The 23,805-nt window shown below is 30.7% G+C and overlaps 1 protein-coding gene across 1 annotated transcript in view; it reads left to right on the top strand.

Annotated features, from left to right (window-relative positions):
• LOC142322827 (legumain-like) overlaps positions 1-23,805 on the top strand; it is a 54,110-nt gene that overhangs the window by 5,554 nt on the left and 24,751 nt on the right. Inside the window, exons 2-7 of the mRNA XM_075361898.1 lie at positions 3,220-3,387; positions 5,956-6,053; positions 11,200-11,281; positions 14,321-14,406; positions 17,899-18,037; positions 21,790-21,859. Of these exons, the coding sequence (XP_075218013.1) occupies positions 3,220-3,387; positions 5,956-6,053; positions 11,200-11,281; positions 14,321-14,406; positions 17,899-18,037; positions 21,790-21,859 (643 nt within the window). The remainder of the gene's footprint in view (positions 1-3,219; positions 3,388-5,955; positions 6,054-11,199; positions 11,282-14,320; positions 14,407-17,898; positions 18,038-21,789; positions 21,860-23,805) is intronic.

Raw genomic sequence — 23,805 nt, 5'->3', positions numbered from 1 at the left:
GTTGTATTTGGAGTACTTTTGAAAATAAATTAATAAATTGTTGGCAAGAAAATTATTTTTTCAAGTTTCATGAGACTTTTATACCGAATTCTCCGAGCCCAGGAAAGGGATATATTTGGTGAAAGAGTGAGTTTTCCTTATTGAATTTTGTTGATTGACATAGGTAAAAGTTAGAAAAGTGTTGAGTGATTGAAACCATTATATAAGTATATTCTAAAATCAGGTTAAATCAAATTTTAATGGTTTTAAAGAGGGGTCATCTCATTCCCCAGACTATCCAGCTTCACTTCAATCAGCAAAACTTACAATATTGTGAAATTTGAGTCAAAATAATGGGTCTTAGCTGTTCTGCTTCTAGACAGGAGTAAAAAGTTTAATGATATTGAAGAAGTTAAGTGTGCTTTCTTGTCCACTAGATACCCAAGTTTCATTTGCTCTTTTAGTTAAAATGGATTAAAATATTGAACATTCAACATGATCTTCAACAAAGATCATGTTCAACGATAGTCATCTACTATCGGCGACAAAGAAAAAAACCATTGATTTTGAAGAGATTTGAACCCCTTATATCCTTTAAATAAAAAGAAATGTAACTATTGCAGTGTAATGTTTGAACTGTACTTTTTTTCTATTTCTGTGGTTCTTTTACTAATAAGTAAAGGACTTAGTAGCATCAAGAGAGGTTTAGTACCCTTTTTGCTCCAGGCCCCCACCAATTAAAAGTAAATCATACTGCTGTTTTCAAATATTATTTTCAGATATTGAGTGGATTTAGTGGTATTCAAAAAAAAAAAAACTTAACTTTATAAAATATTATAATTTCTGAAATTTCAGGCAGGTTTACTTTCTCTCTTAGTGAAATAATCTAATTCTCATTTTGAAGAGGTTTCCTGAATGTGCATTATGATGTTTTAAGGAGATAAAACCGCTCGTTTAGCTTGTGTTATGATCATACAACATTCTTATTTTTTTAAGGCTAAAAATGTTTTAGTCTATTTAAAAGGCTGAAACTGAGTAAACGTAGCTTGATTGCTTGATATGTTCATGCATCCTCGCGCGTTCAAATAAAGCGCCAAGAGTAGTGTGGCGCGTAACTACAATCGGCCTGTTTCATTGAAGTTCGGCATCATCACTTGCCTGTCGCGAGACACAAGTCACAACCAAGCATACTAGAAGCGCGGGCTCAGTCCTACCAACCGTAGACGCCCAGGAACAAAAATCCCGTTTATATTTGATTTACCCTCGTATTAATGCATTTATCTTAGATATTCAAACGCTGACCTAATCTGGGTGTTTATAATGACTGCATGTCATTATTTTCCTGAACAGATTATTATTAAATCATTTTCAAACATAGTAGCACTATCCTGTATTAAACTGTTCCAAAATACTTTGATGCAAAATAAAAAAAAGTGGGACCAAAGACTGAATTATGGGAATAATAGAACCTTTGAAATCTGTGTCTTCATTTCATCTTTAAGCTTCATATTTAACTTCAAGTTGATTTTACCTGTTGCTTCAATAATGAAAAATTGAAATCAATTGATTGCAGTATTTTTAACTTAATTTTCTGTTTATTTCTCGCTAAATGTAAAAGAAAATATAAAGTTAACTGGTTTGGTAAGATGCAGAAATATTGAAACCAATGTTTATTTTAATATTACAATCTCAGACATATTGCATATATATTTTAACAAGAAGAATGTGATAGATAAAATAGAAGGTGAAAAAGACAGATTCTGGGAATCAAATCTGAGAATGGCTGATCTAAAGCCATGCTAACCGCTTCAGCAACAGGCCAGTTGATATAAAGTTTGTTTTAAACAGCCCTTCTAAGAAAAAGATTAATGTTGTTTACAATGGTTTTCTTTTTCTGAAACCATGTTTCTCATTCTAGATAAAAAATTGTACAAATTGATGACGAAATATAGAGCTGTATGTCATTACTGAGTTCAGATTTTTTACTAGGAAATTAACCTTACTTAACAGGGATAAATATTATTTGTTATACCAATCAAACATTATTATAAATATTATTTTTAAATTACAAATATTCACTGTTACAAATATTATAAATATTACCAAAGTCTGTTATAAATATTATCTTTAATTGCATTTAGTATTGCTCCTTGAAAGTACTTAATGTAATTTTTCATTTCAAGTAGGATGCAAAATGTTTGCATTTTATATTTCCTAATTTTCTAATTTTAAAATAAAATTTTAGTTTTATTGTGTTTGATATTTCAATCTGCTCTAAATACTTTTTTTGAAGACGCAGGCCCTTTTTCTTTTTTGCAGAATTTGTACCTCTTCATAAAATTTTTATACTTACTGAAAGCTTTGCAATTTTATAGTTATCCCTAAAAAAATAATACCTCTCCAACAAAATTATCATCTCTTATAAGGAGTGCTACTGATTGGGATTAGTTTATTGTCTTGCCGTAAACCAATATTAAGAGTTGCATCAGAAATATATAGCCTTAAAAATATAGAGATTTCATAATCAGAATTAACAGCATGTTAAATGGTACTATTAAATGGAGCATAACTTAAAATTATTGTAACTATAAACTGGTAATGTGTGCTCACAAAATCCCTTTACCCTACTTAAAATTTCTGATCAAAGATAAAAATGATATTTTTGTAAGTGCGTATTCATTGCAATTACAGATTAAAATAATTATCATTTATGTAACATCCAACCTCTCAGGTTTTTGGAGGGCTAAAAGGAGAAGGAGACTAAGAAAAATGTTGAAGTGTAAGTACACAATATGTATCAAAATCTTTAAAACCCATTTAAAGATAAAAAAAGACTGGTGTAAATACGAGTTTAATAAATTGATCCATAAAAACAATCTGATGACTGATCAAAGCTTGAATTAACACCATTTAAAAAGGTTTTTAGATAACTACCTGAGATTTCTAGTACAGTCAGTAAATGCTATGAAAATTTCAATTTTTTCATCAACTTTAAAAAATTTAAGGAAGATTAAACAGACGTTTTGAACTAACTGAATTTTGTTGAAGTATTCATTTATTTCCCATAAGCTTTTAAAATATTAACTTCTTTGACTTAGAGCAATAAGTTACTTTAAGAGAGAATTTTTAGTAAATATATGATATTAAAGTAACAAAAATATAATTTATAAATTTGTATCGTGTTTATCTTACAATTTTAATATTCTGTAAAAACATTTCTCTAAAAATTATTTGTTTCAGATGAAGTTTGCTTTCTTTCTTTTGATTTCAATGACAGCAGCATCTTTTGTTGCTGATTCAGATAAAAGGAATGTACAAGAAGAACAAGAAAATGCTAATGCAGAAACTTCAACCCAATGGGCTTTTCTTGTTGCTGGTTCTTCTGGATGGTGGAATTACAGACATCAGGTAATAAATTTTTTGTAGTAGAAAAACAAACATAAAATACAGTAAGTTTTATTTTTATATACAACTGTTGGCTTTAAATTTTCTTATTAAGTCATATATTAAAAATTAATTACTAAGAGACCCGTGCTGCTCTGTAGCATCAGTAAATAAATTAACTTAAGTTATAATAGATAATTTATTTTGTGGTTCATAAGACTTCCAGGCAACATTAGCATGCTTCAACCCTTAGGTTTCATCTCCACTTTCACATTATTAAAAGATTTTGGCAAAAGATTTTCAAAAAATAGGGCAATGTACAAATGTCCATGGCCAAAAACTGGTTCAGGTAGGTAGATTCCTACTTGGTCCAGAGTTTGTCCATACCTCACACCTGTAATAATTTCCACATCCAAACTTTTGTCATACATTTTTCTATCAGTCTCATTCCATTCATGATCCCTTCACTGGATTTAAATTTGCAGCAACATTACAGTGCTACCTTCTTTTAAAGTTAATGTGTGTGGTGGCAAACAACTCATTTTGAGGCTATTTGAAAATTTTATGTGAAACTGCAACAGTTCACCCTCATCCTTTCTTACCAGGGTATTCATGCTCACATCAGTTCTTATGGAATAAGATCTGAAGCATTTCTGATTTGATGTGGGGAGTGTTTTAACACCCATATAAATTCTGTTTCTTAATTATTTACTGATATGTCTCAGTTTGAATACTAATGAGGTAAGGTTTTGAGTATGAGAAAAGCTTTATTTCTCTTTATATGTTTAGCCTCCAAAACCACCATAAGGAATTACTTCAGAGGATGAATGAGGATGATATGTATGATTGTAAATGATGTGTAGTCTTGTACAGTGTTAGGTAGACCATTCCTGAGATGTGTAGTTAATTGAAACCCAACCACCAAAGAACATCGGTATCTACAATCTGTCTGCATTCAAGTCTGTATAAAAATAACAATGAAGTCTGTAACTAAATTAATTACTGAGCAAGTGAAGAAAAACTAAATTTTTTTTAGATTGTTTACTAAATTTTTTTAATGTATTCGATTAATTATTGCATCTTTTATACATCCATGTGATCTATATTATATTAGTTACTTAATTGAAGACACTGAAATAACTGATTTACAAGAAATTTATACATTTCATCTGCATTGTATTTAATGCGTCAGAATTACTGTGGAAGATTAGCCTTAAGAAATTGATTTTCTGCAGGAGATTTGGGTATTTACTAAAACAAACCAAATTGTGGGTACTTGTAAGTACTTCTACAGCAGAAGGTAGGAAAATGATAAGAAAATAATTCAAAAAACCATAAGGCCCCTTGATTCCTTCAAAAAAAGGTTTGTAACAGATAAGTAACATTTTTATTAGCCATCAAACAGTTCTATACAAATTTCCCATTGCTTGGTTACAGTTTCCCTTCCAGTTCGATAATATTTTTGGGCATTTTCTTTGGTTAAACCAATAACTTTTATCAAGCTTTTCTTTCATTAAACTGATAGCATTGTTCACAAAATTCATTGAAGGTCATAGATCAGGATGTCATAATGAATCTTATATGCATTAAAAAAACTAATGGTCTCATTGTTTGAAAAAAAAAGTAAGTTGTACCAGTCAACAACATGTAACTGAAAATGAGCTGTGTAGTACCTGAATGGTTGTGTTTAAGGGAAAATATTCGTGAATAAAAATGTCTTGAAAATGAGAGATTTCTATTTTAAAAAATTTAATTTACTCATTTCGAAAAAAATGGCTGCAATTTCAAATATGCCAATATGGTAGTTTTGATGTACTCAAAAAAAGAGGAAAAGTATATTGGAAATAAATAATAAAAATATGTTGTAGGATCTTCTCACAAAAATCTATATTTATAATCAATTACAGATAGTGATTTGAATTAATGAACTACCAAATTGAATTTGTAGAAAATAAGTTGTTTTAATTTATACACCTGCTACAATATTTACCAATTAATTTTAAAAATTGGTCCATTCTTGTCATGATAGACATGTGTAACATCTATATAATGGTTGTAGCTATTCAATGTTTTAATTTGTACGAATGACTGACGATATGCAGTTTGTTAAGATTCATGAATCCATTAGTCCATTAATTTAATTACATTTTGTGCTACTGGTGATGAAATATGATTTATTACCATATTGTATATATGTAAATAGATAATTTAATCAGAAGTCTATACGGACTAATGCACCAATTTTTTGTAGATAGTATACACTTTTGAAGGAATAAATAGACGACATGATATATATCTTGGATGATGATATCTGTTTGATTGATTAGAGTTTGTTTAAGAGATAATTATATTATTAGAAATCTGATCGTGCAAAACAATAAAAGGACAAATACAATTCATTAAAGTTTCGTTTTAATGATGATTTTTGAGAGGGTTAACAAAGAAAGTACTCAAAGACATAAATGTTCTTGATTAGGAAAATTTCTTTAACTTGGTCAATGAGCTTGTTAATATTGAGGGAGTCTAGATATACTGAATTATAGATTTTTTGAATTGAAATTTATTAAAGTATTTTCTTATTATTTTTTTCAGGCTGATATTTGTCATGCATACCAGATCCTTTTGAAACGTGGAATTCCAGCATCAAATATCATTGTGATGATGTATGATGATGTTGTACATGATTCCCGGTAAGTTTATACATTACTTTTTAACCAAATTAAGCGAGACAATTTCATTTAGATTATACAAATCCTAGGGGAGAGAATCCGAATGTTTAAAACTAAAAAAAAAATAAATAAATAAAAAGATGAGTATCCATTGCCTGCAACATTACAAGGTAAGTTTGAAAGGTTTATCGAGGACAATGGAGATGTGGTTGCCTTGGGCAGCACGCCCAAGGAAACCACATCTCCAATGTAAGCTGTGCCAGTGTGTAAGGCCCCACAGCAATGTAAACTGGGACAGCTTACATTGCTGTCCATACCGTCCCGTCTCTTTTGAACATACTGCTTAGCAAGCTGCATTCTCAGTTTGTAGACCAGTAGCAAATTGAGTCAGTTCGAACAGTTATATAAGTACTTTGGTGCTCCTGATGCGTCCAAAGTTGTTGTTGCATTGAGGTTGTCTTTGGCTATAATTTGAGGTAGTGGTCGAGTGTGTACTACCGCTATTGTTGGATTGTTTGCTGATTAAAATTTTTGCAAAATCTCCTTCTTAATAGAACATAAACTCATTATTTGCTTTTCTTCGCTGAGTTTGATAGTCGAGTTAGATTTGATGTGCATCCTTCTCATCGAGCGCCCTTTAAAACTTATTTGTCCTGATTCTGTAGGGTAAGTGGCAAAGAAGTGACAACAACTGCTGGTTGTTAGTGACCCATTATAAGTAAGGATTTGGCCTGGTTAACTTTAGTTCGAACCCTAGTCCTGCTTACAACCTTTGGGTTTGGAATGTAATCCAGGTTCTCGTGACTGCTTGCTGCAACAGTTATTTATGAGATCAATCCAGTAGCGGCTAAAAGGTGCTTAGTGACATTGGGTTCCTCAGGTGAGGAAGATCAGTCAGTGGCAGATATTTCCACCTGGGATTCACGAGGTAATCTGCTTGATGAGTTTATTAGGGCTAACGGGAGGGCAGGTAGCTCTGTCCCCCTGGTTAGGTACTTTGAGGAACAGTATGATCAATGTATGGTCTTTATAGAGAATCTGTAAAGCGCCTCAACTTCGGTTTTATTGCCAAGATAAAGGAATTTAAGGCAACATTCTCTGTCCTGGCTCAGGGTTTTGAGGCATTGGCTTCTAAGCCAGTTGAAGGAAGGAGGTGATTGTGAGGGAAACAGCAACAGTTCCTAGGCCTGAGGAGCCTCAACTGAAGCGCAATGCAAAGGTTTGGAAGGATAAGTGAGAGGCCAGTCTTTTTGAATAATCCTGAGGGTTCGGCAAAACCGGCCAAGGGAGTAAAAGACGATTTTCAGGTTACCTTTCGTAAGAAGAGCCCCAGTCTGAAGATAAAAAATATACGGGAAACCCAAAAGGGATTGGTTGTCACTGCTAATGATAAAGAAATTGTGAGGGTTATATCTGAGACTTTAAAGGCTGAAAAAGTAAGGCTAAGGGTTGATCCTAAACGTAAATGCAACCAACAGTTATTATCTGTGACGTGAATCGTTGTCTCTCTGTCGATGAGTTCATGGCTCCGGTCAGGGAGCAAGATACCGAATTGGTTGAGGCGACTTTTCAGGGTGTATGTCAGTTCCTGTTTAAGACAGGTAAACGTGAGGCAGAGCGTTACCACGGAGTGTTGGAGGTGAGACCTGGCTTTCTACAGAAGTTTGTTTCTGAAGGCAGGTTATTTGTGGACTTACAGGGTGAAGGAATATATACATGTCCAGCGCTGTTTTAAGTGTTGCCATTATACTCACAGGGTGAAGTTCTACCGATTTCCGTCGCTGTATGCTCATTGTGGAGAGAAAGGTTACAAGTGAGAAGATTGTTGCAAGAAGAATGAGGGATTGATTTGTATCAATTGTAAGAGGCTGCTAAAAGAGCATAAGCACTAACACAGTGGACAGTAACGACTGTGGGTTTTACTTGAGAGCTGTCGAGATGTATTTCAATTCTATGAATGGTTAATTTCGGGCAATTGAATGCTCAGGGTGCTTACATTGCGCAGATTTAATTAAATGAGGTTGTAGATCGAAAGAATCTGGATGTGGTTCTTTTGCAGTATCTTTATGTTGGAGCGAGTGATCTGACAGGTTTCAGTGGCTGGAAAAATTTTCTGTGTGACCCTGCTAGTATGTCCACTATTCAGTGCAGGAGACATCTGGATTGTGTCTTTTTTCGGCAGCTCTCAGATTTTTACCATCTTATTTTGAAGCTGGTAATAGGAGACTTGAAATTTTATGTTGCAAGTCCATATTTTCCATATAGGGACCCTGTTGAACGTCATTTTAAGGAATGGGATAGGATTGTTCGGTTTGTTGGTCGCTGTCGTATTCCGATCGGTACAGACATTAATGCAAAGTCTTTATTGTGGCACAGTGCTTTGACGGATGAGAAAGGGGAGTTGGTAGAGAATCTCATTGTAGAACACAATCTCGAAGTTTATAATGTTTTGGTTGAGTTACTAACCTTCGCAAGAATGGTGGATGGTAGAAGGTTGTTTGCGGGCATAATTATAGATGTAACGGTTCCAGTGTTCGCAGTCTGATTGTGTTTATGATCGCGAATGTCCTCAGTAAGGTATACCGGTGTAATATTGCCATTCAGCTGGAGCGTTTTCTGTACAGGAGGGCAGACTGGCAAATATTTGTCGATATATTACTGGTCAGACTTCGTGTCTTGGGCGGGAATTTGGAAGTTATGTATTTGGAGAAGTTGGCGGAGAGGCTTTTTCTTGCTTATGTGGATGTTGCTGAAAACTCTGTCCCACGTAGTTCTGGCGGGTGTCTTCCCCTCTAGGGTCAGGATAGTCGTATAAGTGACAGCGGTTTTAATTTATTTTTCCTTTTTCAACGCGCAGCAGGAAATAGAAATGAGGAAATTAAAAATGCTTATTCAACTCTACAACTTGAAAAAGTTATTAGGAAACTCAAAATTATCTAATTATCACAATGCCTATTGAAATATTCAAAAAAGATATCTGCTGAAATGTTAGTTTGTCATCTGTTTATTTTCTGTCTTTAGAGCTTCTTTCTTCATGAAATCATAAATATTACTGACAATGACAAGCGCTTTGCTTGTCAAAGTTTTTTTACTACAGATCTAAATCCTGTTGTATGCCGGAAAAAAATATCGCAATTAATAATAATAATACCACAAAAATCAAAAATCTTTAAATTCACTTTAACATGTAAATCACAATAACAATTTACAAAACCTACAAAATCTAACGAGTACGTAAATAGTTATTATGCGACTACGTAACATAGCCTGAGTACCATTACAGGAAACGCTAAAAATGAGACTAAATTCAATTACTTCAGACGCGATTGGATAGAGTAAATATAAGCAGTATGCCGTGGAAGTCGAGAGTTACAGCGTTCAATTCCTAGTAAAACCAGTTATTTTTACACGGATTTGAATACTAGATCGTGGATACCGGTGTTCTTAGGTGGTTGGGTTTCAATTAACCACACATCTCAGGAACACACATTCTCAACTGAGAATGTACAAGACTACACTTCATCTACACTCATACATATCATCCTCTGAAGAATTATCTAAACGGTAGTTACCGGAGGCTAAACAAGAAAAAAGAAGCAGTATGCCGGCCACCTTGGCGCGAGTGGTAGCGTCTCGGCCTTTCCTCCGAAGGTCCCGGGTTCGAATCTCTGTCAGGCATAGCATTCTCACACGCTACAAAATCGCCATATTATTTCATCCTCTGAAGTAATACCGCAATACCTAAAAGGATCTGAAGGCTATAAAAAAAAGAAAAAATATATATATATAATACTCGTAAATTATAAACTATTTATAAATAAGTACATTAATTATTAGTTTTACGCATTATCATTTTTTATAAGCACAAGCAATTGTACAAACTGTTTTTACACTAATTAATACAATAAAAATAACGTTTAAATAAATGCTTTAGATACCTATTATTAAGAATACGATTAATGAATATATAATCACGTAAAGTGTAAAATTAATGTACATTGAACATGACAAAATTTCTTACTCGCGAATGATAAAATAAATTGAATTTGAAAATGAATATTTTCATTAATGTTTACATTTTAGAATTTATTTTATTTACTCCTAAAATAATTACTCGTCGCTGAAGAACTACAGTGTTACGGAAAAGAGTAATATATTATATTAAGGGTAAAGTGAATGCCAGTTATCTGTTTTCTGCGTGAATCACAATATTTGCAGGCTTTGGTGCCAAGTGCGCACAATAATAAAACGATTGTAGTATGAGTCTTGTCAATTAAGTTGTGAATTTTACTGAGCTCCTGCAGCAGTGAAAATTATTTATTCCTTTTTGTCAATATTTTTACTATTGGTTATATATTTTTTTAAAAGAAGAGAGCATTAATGACATCAATTATTTACTAAATTGTAACTTAATTAATCTCTCTTTCCAAGGTTGAAACAAAACACAGAACAGCTTTTTAAGTACATGTAAAAGTTTCTAAATGAGTATGGAAACGTTTCATTACATTAAATAATTTAATGTAGCATCCAAAATTGAGTATTCCATAAAAAAACAGTGGTACAACCTTCATTATTATTGCTATTACCTTTCGTTCTCTCTCAGTAATAAACCAATTTCAGTACTCTTTCAGGTTCTTGTCCAGCAATATAGCTCTTTGAAAAAACTAAAGCTATTACTTGTTCGGCAAATATTACAATATCAGAACTTATCGATACTTAAACAAACTGATTTAATAGCGAACAAATACGACACAAAAACAGCTGTTAATGCGAAGGCAACCACCTAGTAACTAGCTTACCAGTGTCCAGGTGTCTGTTCCAGTGACTACTGTGTGACTTGCAATGGCACATTTTTGCTGGGTTACATCTTGTCAACATTTCCAACCAGTAAACGAGTAACTAGTGTCCACTGTGTGCATACCCTTTTAACACAGCAAGTGCCTACTCTCGTATAGAGAGTTGTACCCCTTCATCCGATGCTATTTGTTAGCTCTTCGACTCTGTAAAAATAGGTAAGATATATCCTGTCATCAATATAAATTTAGTTCTAAATAAAATACAGGTAAATTACTAGTTTAATTTTTTTTTTGGAAAAAGAATCTTAGTTTTACGTGTTTTTTCTGTTGTGTAATTACCAAATAAATATCTGTTAAGTGATCATTTTCAGAAATCCTCAACCAGGTAAGCTTATAAATAAACCAGATGGACCAGATGTGTATGGAGGAGTTAAAATCGATTACAAAAGTTCAGTAAGTAATAATTAATTAAAATAAATAATACCTTATATTATTGTGATTAACAGAGTTAACTCCAGTAGACATTAGGTAACTCCAGTAATACTCATAGTTCCAGTAACAAGAAATGTTTTTCGTTATTTATCATAATTTTACAGAGCACAAATGATTCCACTCAATTAAAAGAAAAACAACTCTAAAACATATTTTTTTTAGAGAATGCTTCTCAGTTTGGGTTTAATTTTCATAATCAGCTCTTCATAGATGCTGTACTCTTATCCCTTATCATAAAATATTTGGATTCGACAGAAAATAATATTTTTCACCAGTCTTCCTCAATCAAAGCTTTATCTTCTCTAGCGCGTAAAAGTATTTTTTTCTACATTTTAATTATAATATTAAAAGTTATTTTTTCTTGGTCTACCACCCACAAGCCCTGAAAAATGAACTACTGCATAACTTAACCGGTGTAGCCGAGAAAGTTATTAAATTTATGACTGCTGGCGTTTTAGTTATGGCATTAGTGGTGAATTTTTAATGCATAATTACTGATTATTTTTTTAGAATCAATGATATAATTAATCTCCAAAGACACTATTTAAATGATGGCAGATATGTTAACTACTTTTACTCATAGCTCGGTTTTCAAAGAAGCTGTATTAATTAAATGATAATCTATTAGTGCAAGTAATTACAGTGATAAACATAATTTTTGTTTCCTAACACGCGATGCATGATTTTAATTTGTTTTTTGATGCTGAAAACGAATATGAACTCACAATCTTTCTATACCCACCATTTTTGAAACATTTAAAAATTTTAATTAAAGGATTTTTTTTTTCATTATTCAACGTATAGTTAGCATTTTAAGCTCCAATGTTGTATTTTGTTAGGTCATTTTTTTATTATTTAACTTGGTTAACATAATTTATAAGCTGTAATTAAGCAATACTAGACAAAGAATTGAATCACATTGTAGTCAAATAATGTGACATCATATCTAATACTGAAGAGTGAGCCTTGATGGACAAAATTAATCATGTCTGTGCAGGTCAAAACATGTAGCTAAAAATACAGCTGTGTTGTATGTATTAAGCACTGGATTTAAGAATGAATTTTTTTTTTTCACTCTTATTGCTATCTTAAGTTTGTTAACAGTGCATTGTCATAATGCCTCGAAATTGTGTAAATGATGTGGATGCCTTTTGTTATGTACGTGGTGAGTTTACCGTAAAATAAAATAGAAAAATCATTAGATCTTTAATTAAAAACGCATATCATTTATACCTTTTGTGTAAAATTGGTGATCAGGATAAGATATGGGCTCTCATGTAGTATGCATTAATTTTTCTATGTATTTAAGAGGATGGCTGAAAGGTACACGGCAGGTTTTGCCACTTGGTGTACCTATGGTTTGGCGTGAACCAAAGGATCATGTAACCGGTTGTTACTTCTGTTTAACAACTGTGTCTGGAATTTCTAGAAAATCTAAACATACTGTAAAATATCCTTCATTGCAATCAGACCTGTACCTCACAGTGAAATTATTCCAGTTCCTGAGCCACCTGTGAATGTATGTTTCGAAAGCAGCGATGAAGAATCAGGCAGTACTGAAGAAGACAACAATGATTTTGATTTTGAATTACTTTCCAATAAGCCACATCTCATATCACAAGGTGAATTAAATGATTTGGTTGGGATTTAGATTAATCAAAAATCAAGCTGAGCTGTTAGGATCAAGACTGCAAGATTGGAATGTATTTCAAAAAAATACAAAAATTTTGGGCTTTCGAAGCCAACAAAAACAAAGAACTTTTTCAGTACTTTATTGATGAAAATAATTTGGTTTATTGCACAAATATTGATGAACTTATTTTGCATTTAGACAAGTTCATAAACCTGTGGACTTGCATGTTTTCATAGATTCGTCCAAGTATAGTTTAAAAGTGATTCTACTACACAATGGTAAAAAATATCCGTTGATACCAATCGCTTATGGTATTAATTTGAAAGAGACATACGATGTGACCAAAGAAGTTCTTGAAAAAATAAATTATAAAAAACATAACTGGAACATATGTGGTGATGTGAAAGTTATAGCTGTTTTGTTAGGCATCCAGTTAGGCTATACTAAGTACATGTGTTTTCTTCGCGAATGGGAGAGCCGAGCTAGGGATAAACATTATCTTACCAAAGAGTGGAAGACGGGACAGCTTGACTCCAAAGGAGAAAAATATTAATCATGAGGTGCTAGTTGAACCGAAAAAAGTATTTTTATACCCCCTCTCCATATCAAGCTAGGTCTAATAAAAATTTTTGGAAAAGGAATGAAGAAGGATACTCCCGGATTTTTGTACATCAGGCAGAAATTTCTGAATGTAAGTAAAGGAAAAATTAAAGAAGGAATATTTATTGGTCCTCAAACAAGAGAGTTGATCAAAGATGATGTATTTAACTCGATGTTAAATAGTGTAGAAAATGTAGCATGTAGACGTTTGCAAACATTTTCTCGGCAAAAAAAAAAAATCCGACAATTACCACGATATTGTAATCAACTTCTTACTTCATACACAGCTACGGGATGTTATATGTCTTTGAATATACATTTCCTCCACTCTCATCTGGATTTTTTCCTGGACAACCTCGAAGAATTAAGTGACGAACACGGTGAACGTTTCCACCAAGGTATTTCGGTGATGGAAAGCCGCTATAAAGGGAAATGGAATACTAACATGCTAGCCGATTGCTGTTGGACATTAATTCAAGATGTGCCTGACGCTATTTATAAACGAAAAGTAACAGCGAAATCATTCTAACACAGGTATGGCCATGAAAAATTATTTATTTTACTGATTTTAACTATATTTTCCTTTATACTTTTTTGAAGCGTAATTTATTTAAAAGTCAGGGTAATTGAAAAATTATATTTACAGATCTGTATTTTACGCAAAAAAACAATTCAAGAAATGGTATCAAACTTAGAGAATCATTAAATTTTTTTTTTGTCTATCAGTGTTATTAATTTGGAATTATAATAGCAAATAATTATTTCAGGATGTGACTCCTAAGAATTTCTTAAACATTCTAAGCGGCAACAAAACAGCACTTAAAGGTATTGGCAGTGGACGAGTAATTGAAAGGTAAAATTATATCACTTTTTCTTTATTGTTGATAATTTGAATATTTCTTGGTGAGCTGATTGAAGAAAGTGTGCGATAAAACTATTGCATTTTTAGAAAAATTCTTACTAGTTTTGTTCAGATTTGCTATGTTTTTATCCATGATGACTGGAGATGAGAATATTATTTACAACTAAACTTTTTTATTAAAATACCAAAGCAAATTCAATATATGTAATATTTTCAAAACTTATATCATAATGTTTTTATTTGCTGTTATAGTCATCTTTTTTGGCTAGTGGCGCTGTTCTCAACCTGACAGTGGCTGTCTTTTTTTTAAGCTAGTTACAACATATGAATGAAATTATCAAATTATATTTTATTAAATATATCAAATTATATATTATATTTTAACATCAAATGTTATGAATAACTGCAAATTCAGACAGAAAATTTAACAGTCCATTCTAAATGCAGCAACACTTTACGGAATATAACAATATTAGTAAAATATCCCATATTTACAGAAAGATGTTAAATTGTATATCATTAAAAAAATTATCTAATTTTTTGAATAAGATGTACTGCAATAAAATAATAAAAAGGGTGGTAAAAATAACAAATTAAAAGTCATATATGTACAGATAAAAAAATGTCGATTTTGTTCTAAAATTGATTGAAATAAAACCTTTCTAAAATAGTTCCAAGATTGTTAAGAACAGGTCGAAAGTAAGAAAAATTAATAACTCTAAATTATAAAAAAAGTTAATGCAATGCAGATGTGTTAAATTTTAAATCAATAATTGTATATGCTGTCAAAAGTTTTTTTATAACTTCATTATTTCTTTTAAACGGTAGTCAATTCACTATACTATTATCTCAAAGTAAAAAGAATATTCTGTACTTTGGGTTTTATCTTTTAACAAAAAAATAAATAAATAAAATAACAAAGAACATTTTTATTTTAATGTGAAAACTAGCAGGAGAGCAGTAATGTAAGGAAATAAGCTTACTCAACATAAATAAATAATAATAATAATTATATATTAAATCAATCTACAGCACGTTTTTATCATTAATTCTTATTCTTATACGTTCCAGATATTACTTTCTTAAATGTTTTTAAGCATTTTGAAAGAACATCATGTTTTAAGTATTTGATATCTACAAAATCTTGTTAAGAATGTGGAATGATGATAAAAATCAGTGGTTTTAAGTTTTCCAGTTTTATGTTACTATATTAAACTGTTATTCTAATTTAATAATGATGAAGATCTTTTTCTTTATTACTTTGTTGTGAAAAATGGATCTACTGATTAATGGTACAGAGCATTTTAAAGTTACTGTGCACTGGAATTATGGAAGTGTAATGATGAAAAATTCTTAATTATTACTTAGTGTTTTTATTTCATTACTTTATAGAAAGGGTATTACAATAACTTGAATAGTTTGTAAAAGGTGTTAAATATGATCTCCTCCAACATCACACTGCACACGTTTCAATCAGTTTTCAAACACTTTAACCAGCTGATGTACTGGAATGTCTCGTACGTATGCTATTATTACGGTTTTTAGTTCGTCAATATTGCATGGTCTATTGTGTGGTCTGTTGTGTTGACTGCCCCCCATAGAAAGTAATCTGAGGGAGTCAGATCACATGATTGTGCAGGCTATAATGTTACCTGTGTGCGCTGTGGTACCATCTTGTTGAAACCATCGTGATTGATCTTCACTTTTGTTAACTGACTAATGAAGTTTGTTAAAACAGCATAATAACAATCACTGTTAACTGTATTTTCAAAAAAAAATTGGAACCAGAATGCATGTTCTACTCACACCTACCCAAACCCAAATTGCCATGTAAATATTGTTTGTGTAATTCATGGGGGTTAGTTGTCTGGTGACAAGTCATATGCAGTAGCAAATCCAATATCTTGTTGTTGTGCTAACTTACGCATTGACTTTGATAGAATTTCGGCCGTAGCATTCAAAATATCAAACACCTTCTGTTCATTTAGTTTAGGTGGTCTTCCATTTCGATCAGCATCTTCAACACTTCAACAGAGCCTGTTGTCCGAAATTTTTCGTTGCAGTTCAAACTGGATTGTGGTGAGCAACAGGAGTATTTAGAAACTTTTCAGAAAACTTGTGCTTCACTAAATCAGTATATTTGTCACCTTCACAAAAGACGTGTTCAATGAGAAAAATGTGTTCCTCTATCAAAAGAATCGTTACGTTTCTCACAACTTTTTTTTCCGATAAATGAAATAAAACGAAGCACGTTCAATCACAACTCACAACTGACGTCTTGGTTTATTACTAAGCAACACCCAACTAAGGGCAACCAACCTAACGCCAAAAGGATGATGGAATGCACCAAATAATTCTAAAGCATATGGTGTAGCGACTTCCAAACCGCTGTAATATGATTTAAGATAGGTATGATCCAAACCAACCCATCGGGTTGGTCTAGTGGTAAACGCGTCTTCCCAAATCAGCTGATTTGGAAATCAAGAGTTCCAGCATTCAAGTCTTAGTAAAGTCAGTAATTTGTACACAGATTTGTATACTAAATCATGGATACCGGTGTTCTTTGGTGGTTGGGTTTCAATTAACCACACATCTCAGGAATGGTCAAACTTAGACTGTACAAGACTATACTTCATTTATACTCATACATATCATTCTCTTTCATCCTTTGAAGTATTATCTGAACGGCAGTTACCGGAGGCTAAAAAACAGGAAGAAGAAAGGTATGTTAACATATATGTAAGGTATAATTATTTTTCATTGAAGATTACATGTATTTTGCTTTTTGAAGATATTATAATCTCAAAACAAAATATCAGTAAATGCTAAATAAAGATACTATTTGGCTATCTATTAATGTATTGTAAATGAGTGAACAAATACTTGAGGAGAGTAATGATTAATATTCAGAGAATATCTAAAAATAATTCATTCCAACTTGGTGTCAATTTTTTTCATAATGAATTAATTAAATACGTAAGCTTGAAGCCTGTAAGTGGTAATATGAAAATGGAACTTTTATAGTACATGAAAAATGCCATGGCTGACTGGGATTTGAATCCAGGGTCTCCGGATGAAAAGCTGAGATGCTAACAGTACATCATGAATCCTAAGTTCAGTCTTAACATTATTTCATTTTTTATCTCATCTGAATTATATTGTATGAGAGAAATATCTTTGTGCTAGTTCTTTGTACTTCTGAATAACCAGAAAAGCAAAAGTAAATGATATTACTGAGTTATTGTTAAAAATAAAAATTATTTTTAGAACTTATTGTTTTAAAATTAGATATTAATTCATAATATATATGACTTATTACATACTAATCTCCTTTACTTACAATTTATACTTTTTTCTTCTGTTATTAAGTGATATTGGTATAACTGTATTTATATATATATATATACTTTTTTTTGAGCAAGAACTAATGATTAATATTCAGCTATAATTTTGTTAACACATGTGATTTTATTTTTATTTCAGTCTCTCAAAGGATCATGTGTTTGTAAATTTTGCTGATCATGGTGGTTCTGGAATATTAAGTTTTCCGAATGAAACCCTCAGTGTTAAAGATTTAATTAATACTTTAAATTCATTAACCAAGAAAAAGAAGTATGCTAAGGTAAGCAGTGAAACATTCTATTCCGTAATTTAATGAAAATTGATTGTTATTTATTTTAAAGATTTATACTAAGTAGTCTACAAAAGCTAAACCTTCGTCTGGATATAAAGTTTTTATATATTATCTGGAAAGTCAATTAAAGAAAATTTTTTAAAATATTATTTGCTTCAATTCTGATCTCTCCTCCCCAAGATGTTTTATTTAAATGGATTCTGTGAATAATTTACAAAAGTTATTCCTTACTATGGAATATAAGGAAAGGAAATCTCCAAGCCCCCATCTGAAAAAAATTTGTAAGTTTTTTAAAACAGGTTTTTTTAGTTAGAATTTTGGTAACCAGGACAAGTTATGTTTAGAAATATGTAATAGCTTTTTATTTGCCTACTATATACACCTTACTTATTTTAAATGAAAGTAATTTATTTTATTTATGTGAAAGTAAGAGCTGGAGTTGGTGAAGAAGCTTGAATTAGGGTGAAAGCTAGCCCAGACTTAGAATATTTTTTCTTTAGTTTACCTTAATTTGAATTATAATGTATTCAGTTTAAAAACTATTTTATATTTATTTTAATTTTTATTGCTTGAAAAGTTTGACTGAAGTCTGTCCTCAGCTAATAAATCTAAAAATATCATTTTTACTAAAAAAGGTATGAAACCATTTTTTTTTAAATAAAAACTTCCTTAGAGAGCTATTTAAAAATTTATTTATCACCATTGAATATTTTTGTTTAAAAAAGCATGGACGATTAAGTTTCATCAAAACCAGAGCAACTTAAATAATTTCCAGTTACTTTCATGGTGAATATTTTATGAGTTACAATTGACAAAAGTAATATTTTGTCAAGGCTCATTTGTAAATACTTAAGACTAATTGAAAATAACAAAGATTTGATTGTGTAAAATCTTATGTAAATTTAAAGCTTTTAAGCTCTGTTGCTCACATGCAATCCATATAAGCAGCAGAAAACTTATAAAAACTGAGACAAAAGACAAACATCTATTGGGCACAGATTAAAGCTTTTGTTTCAGTTGTGTGTGTTACTCAAGGATAAAGTGAAATTTTAATCTGTTTTTGCAACTTATTGATAAAACTTGCAGTGTTTACAATGAAAAAAATTTCCACTCTCCAATGAGCAGTGTGAAAAAATAAAATTTCTATACACTCTTTAATGTCTGTAAAAACAACTGCTTAATTTTGAAAAATTACAATCTAAAAGAAAAGTCAAGTATTATCTAATTTTCATTCACAAAAACCATGCCACAATCTTTAACCAAACTTAAATTAGTAATAACTCAAGATATCATTTTTTGCAAGGAAAAACTATTATATATATAATTTTTTACACATTCACTTAAGATAAAATTACTGTAACCCATTTGTTAAATTAATGCTTCTCTAATGGAATGCAGAGAGAATCTGGCCACTGGCAGCTCTTTTCATCATTATACACTACTGAACTCTTTCCCTTCCTTTTATCAATCGGTATACTCAAAATATGAAACAAGTGTATCTGATGATTTGTGCAGCCCGTGAAATTTCTATTCTAACAATCCAAAGGCAGATTGTAATTGCCTGCAGTATATTAGAAAAGTATAAAATCCACCACCATTCCCTCAGTTATCAGTACTTTTATATTTTGCCTGCTAACAGAATTTAGAAAGATTAAACAATCAGATGAGTGGTTTCACCTTTATTTCATTTAATAATAACTATGGTAGTTGTGTGAATTTATACTGACTGTTTAAGTAATTCAACAATTTCCTTTTTATTATTTTTTTTTTTAGTCATCAGTAGTTGACTGGTTTGACTATTTTCATTCCTTCAAATATTCTTCCAAATAATTATTACACTCTATATCTTTAGTTGTATGTTTAATATATTTCAATTTTTGATTTATTTTACAGATTTTACCCTCTATATATTCTTCTATTTCACAATTAATTAAAAATCTATAGCTGTTTATGAGATTTCCACAAATTTCTCTACTCTTCTATTCATCTTAAAACTTATCAATCTACCTAATACCTCAATCTCCTGCAAAATATCATTTTGAAATCATTAAGCTCTTCAATTAAGGTTTTCCTTTTGTCCATATTTCATTTTCATGAAGGGTTCCTCTCCAGATATGTAATTTAGAAATAGTTTTTCCAATTCTTAGTTGATTATTTGGTACTATCAGAGATGTTTTCTTTCTATGAAAGCTCTCCTTACTTCTAAAGTTTACTTCATTACTTTTATTTTTTACCTTATTGAATGAAGCTAGTAAAAATTAAATACTGTACTTTTATTATATTACATATTGAAGTAGTATTATAAGTTATTACCTTTTAAACAAATTTTAGGTTGTATTTTTATAAAAATAAAAGTATCAGTAAAGCAAACAATATTGGTTAACCAATATGTCATAAAAATATATTCAATGTTCTTAATAATTAATTATCAAGTTATAAAGTTTTATTACAATTTTATAGTTTAAAAAAATCTTGTATCATTTTTATAAATGAATAAAACCATAATAGAATATATTATATAGTAACAATTTATAATTATGCTTCATCTGTAGAGTAAGAACACTTCATTATCTGTCCCCCATTATGTTACATTATTACCTGTTTCCTAAGTATTTTGTAAGGGTATATTATTAAACATTTTCTCAACCAAGAGGTTTATCTGATAAGGCAGCCAACTGAAATATTGGGGTACTTTTTTAAAGGAATCAATTTCAGTTTGACGAAAATTGACATCATCAATGCAGATCACATTATAAATACTAATAAATAAATTAGTTATGGTTCATCAGAATTTAATTTAATATTATTCAAGTTATATTTAAAAAGCATAATCGATTAGAAAATATGTAATTCATAAAAAGTTAAAAGTTTATTATTTAAAAAGGTTACATGAGTATTACTGTTTCACATAAAATTATAATTTTGGTGGCGTTTTCTGTTTAATGAAAAATCTGCTAGTATATGACAATTTTAGGGGCAAATCCCTAAAATTGTAATACTCTGATTATAACTTATGAAATGTGCAAAATGTACCTAGGAGTAGATATTGATTCTAAAACGGCCCAGATAGGAATTCTGAATGCCACAGATTTGTTACTAGGAAAGAAATTTACTCTAAAATAAATAAGTGTAAAGTAAAGGAAACAAAATGGTGACATAAAGGAAATTAATGAAGAATTAAGATAGATGAATTTCTAATCTACCAAAAATTTCAGAATTTTTTTATTAGTAAATTAAAAAGGATCAACAAAGTAATATACATATCAATAGATAGCTGATATGAGCAAGAAGAGCTTGTATGAGAATCATGAAAAAAGAAGTCTGCTAGTCCACTTTCTGACCATGACTACTTATTTGCATCGCTCCTGATTTATGTATATATATATATATATATATATAACCAGCATATTAATGACTTTTCTTTTGTCTACAGTCAGGGTCGCACCCTGTTGCCTATAGCTAGGTTTCCATTTCATAGAGTGCAGTCAGATGCCTTACAGATCTCATTATTTAATATAAATATATTCAGAAGTTACTAAATTACTCAATATTAGTATCATTTCACAAATATACATATAGTATATAATTTTTTTTTTTATATATATAAGTTGAAAATGTTTTTTTGTACTCATACATTTAATATTAATAATAGTTTTTTAATGAAATAGGTGAAACAATTATTTTATTTAATAAGTAATGTGAATATATTAAAAGTGGTTTCTTTTATCTTTATTTTTCAGTTGCTTCTCTACGTTGAAGCTTGTGAATCTGGAACCATGTTTGACAATATTCTGCCACAACACACTAAAAGTAATTAGTAGATTTACATTTATTCTACTATTTTTATAAATCTAGTTGCAGTTGTCGATATTACATAATTAAACATGATGTTCAAAGATTCTACTTTTTATGAAAAATTTAAATGTATTGTGTTAAGGAATGATGTAATTATAATTTTTTAAATTATGAAAGTAATGTTTAAGAACTTGCTTTTCCTAAAGCATAAGAAATAATGGGCAGCTAATTTCCTGTCAGAGACAGAGTTAGGTACATTATTCCACATACCATGTCATCAGCAACAGCTAAGACTTTTCTATTGATTATTTATATGAATAAACAAAAATGGTGGATGCAAATATAAGTAGAATGCAGGATTTGTCACATAGAGACAATTAAGCTTGTGATTAATAGCTGATGAAAATATTAATGGTACTAAAAAGTTATATGATTTTATTTTGTTTTAATCGTTTTTACAAAAATTATAATAAAATTTATTTAATAGATCAGTTTCTATAATTACATTAAAAAGCACCAATAGCAGTTACGATAATTTAAATCTCAAAATGTACCTGTGAAAATACATTTGGAACTGCACAATAGTTACTTCTATTACCTTTGAAATACTCCCCTTCAAATATATACAATGATTTAGATGGTATTCCCAGAAACAAACTTGAAACACTTTCTTTTTTTTTGTATACTTTGAGTTAATCACATAATTTTGGATGTTAGTGATGTTAGAAAATCTTCATCCTTTTATGTTGTCTTTAATTTTAAGATTAACAAGAAAGCACAGCGGGTTAAGTCAGGTGAATGAGTTTAACTCACTGTGCTATAATCTAATTTGTTAATTGACTTTTTAGACAGAAACTCTCTTACAATGAGTGCATGCATGTAGTACGATTTAGTGTATGATGCACCAAGTTATGACACATTTAGTTAAAACATGAACCAGCATAATTACTCATGTGATTTTGATTGATTAACTATATGACTGATATTACACTGCTCTGAGATTTAAATCATCATATCTCCTCCACGGATCTTTAGAGATCCGTTCAGCACAGATGTCAAGAAACGCTAAGAGTTCCAATTAACTAATGGCTCATCCATTAAGTAGTGACCATTTTTTAGTGTAACTAAATAGATTTTTTTTTTCTTTCTTAGTGTAACATCATTAGTTACAATAAGGTATAATAAGTGATTTCAAACTCTTGTATAATATTTTGATGGACAATTTTTGTGAAGGCTAGTTAGCATTTATATTAACTAAGATATATTGGTTTCCTCATATTACTGTGCAATTTAAATTCCACAGTAACCGATATATCTTTGGATCTTAAGATGAAAGTTCATTGAAGAGACTGGACCATACTTATCCATAGATATAAGAAATACACATACAGACAGGGACTACCCACAACTTAAGAATCAATTTCACAAATCATCTATAGAATTGATTTTACACAAGTACAGTCAATAATTTCACCATAAAAATTATTTCAATAGCATGTTAAACCGAAGATCTCAAGACAGTTGAACAGTATGAACATACTAAATTTGAAAAAAAATTGAAGAAGCATAACATATATTGTATACATTTTTTGATCATATAATAGAGATTTTTCCCAATCTTTTTAAATTGGTCATTATTACTGACAGTGCTATAAGATAGTTTATTGAAAAAGTATTAATATTTAGCTCTAATAAGTTCTTCGAATGAAAAATTTCCTTTTAATTTAAGGTTTTTCCCCTGGGCGCACAACGAACTGCCGTTACCAGCGCCGGGACACAATATTTCTATTGTAAGCAATTAAAAATTTACTTATAAATTAGAGTGATGTAAAACGCTAATTTCGTATTCTAAAAGCAAAATAAATGATACAAGTAGCTTAAACAAGACCATCAGAAACAACACGATTAGTGAAAGGAGGCTGGAAACAAACCTCTTTCGCCACACTATCAGCGTTCGCATT

Source organism: Lycorma delicatula, chromosome 4, assembly GCF_047948215.1.
Source record: "Lycorma delicatula isolate Av1 chromosome 4, ASM4794821v1, whole genome shotgun sequence".
In the NCBI taxonomy this organism is placed as follows: domain Eukaryota; kingdom Metazoa; phylum Arthropoda; class Insecta; order Hemiptera; family Fulgoridae; genus Lycorma; species Lycorma delicatula.
This window is presented reverse-complemented; position numbering and strand designations above follow the sequence as displayed.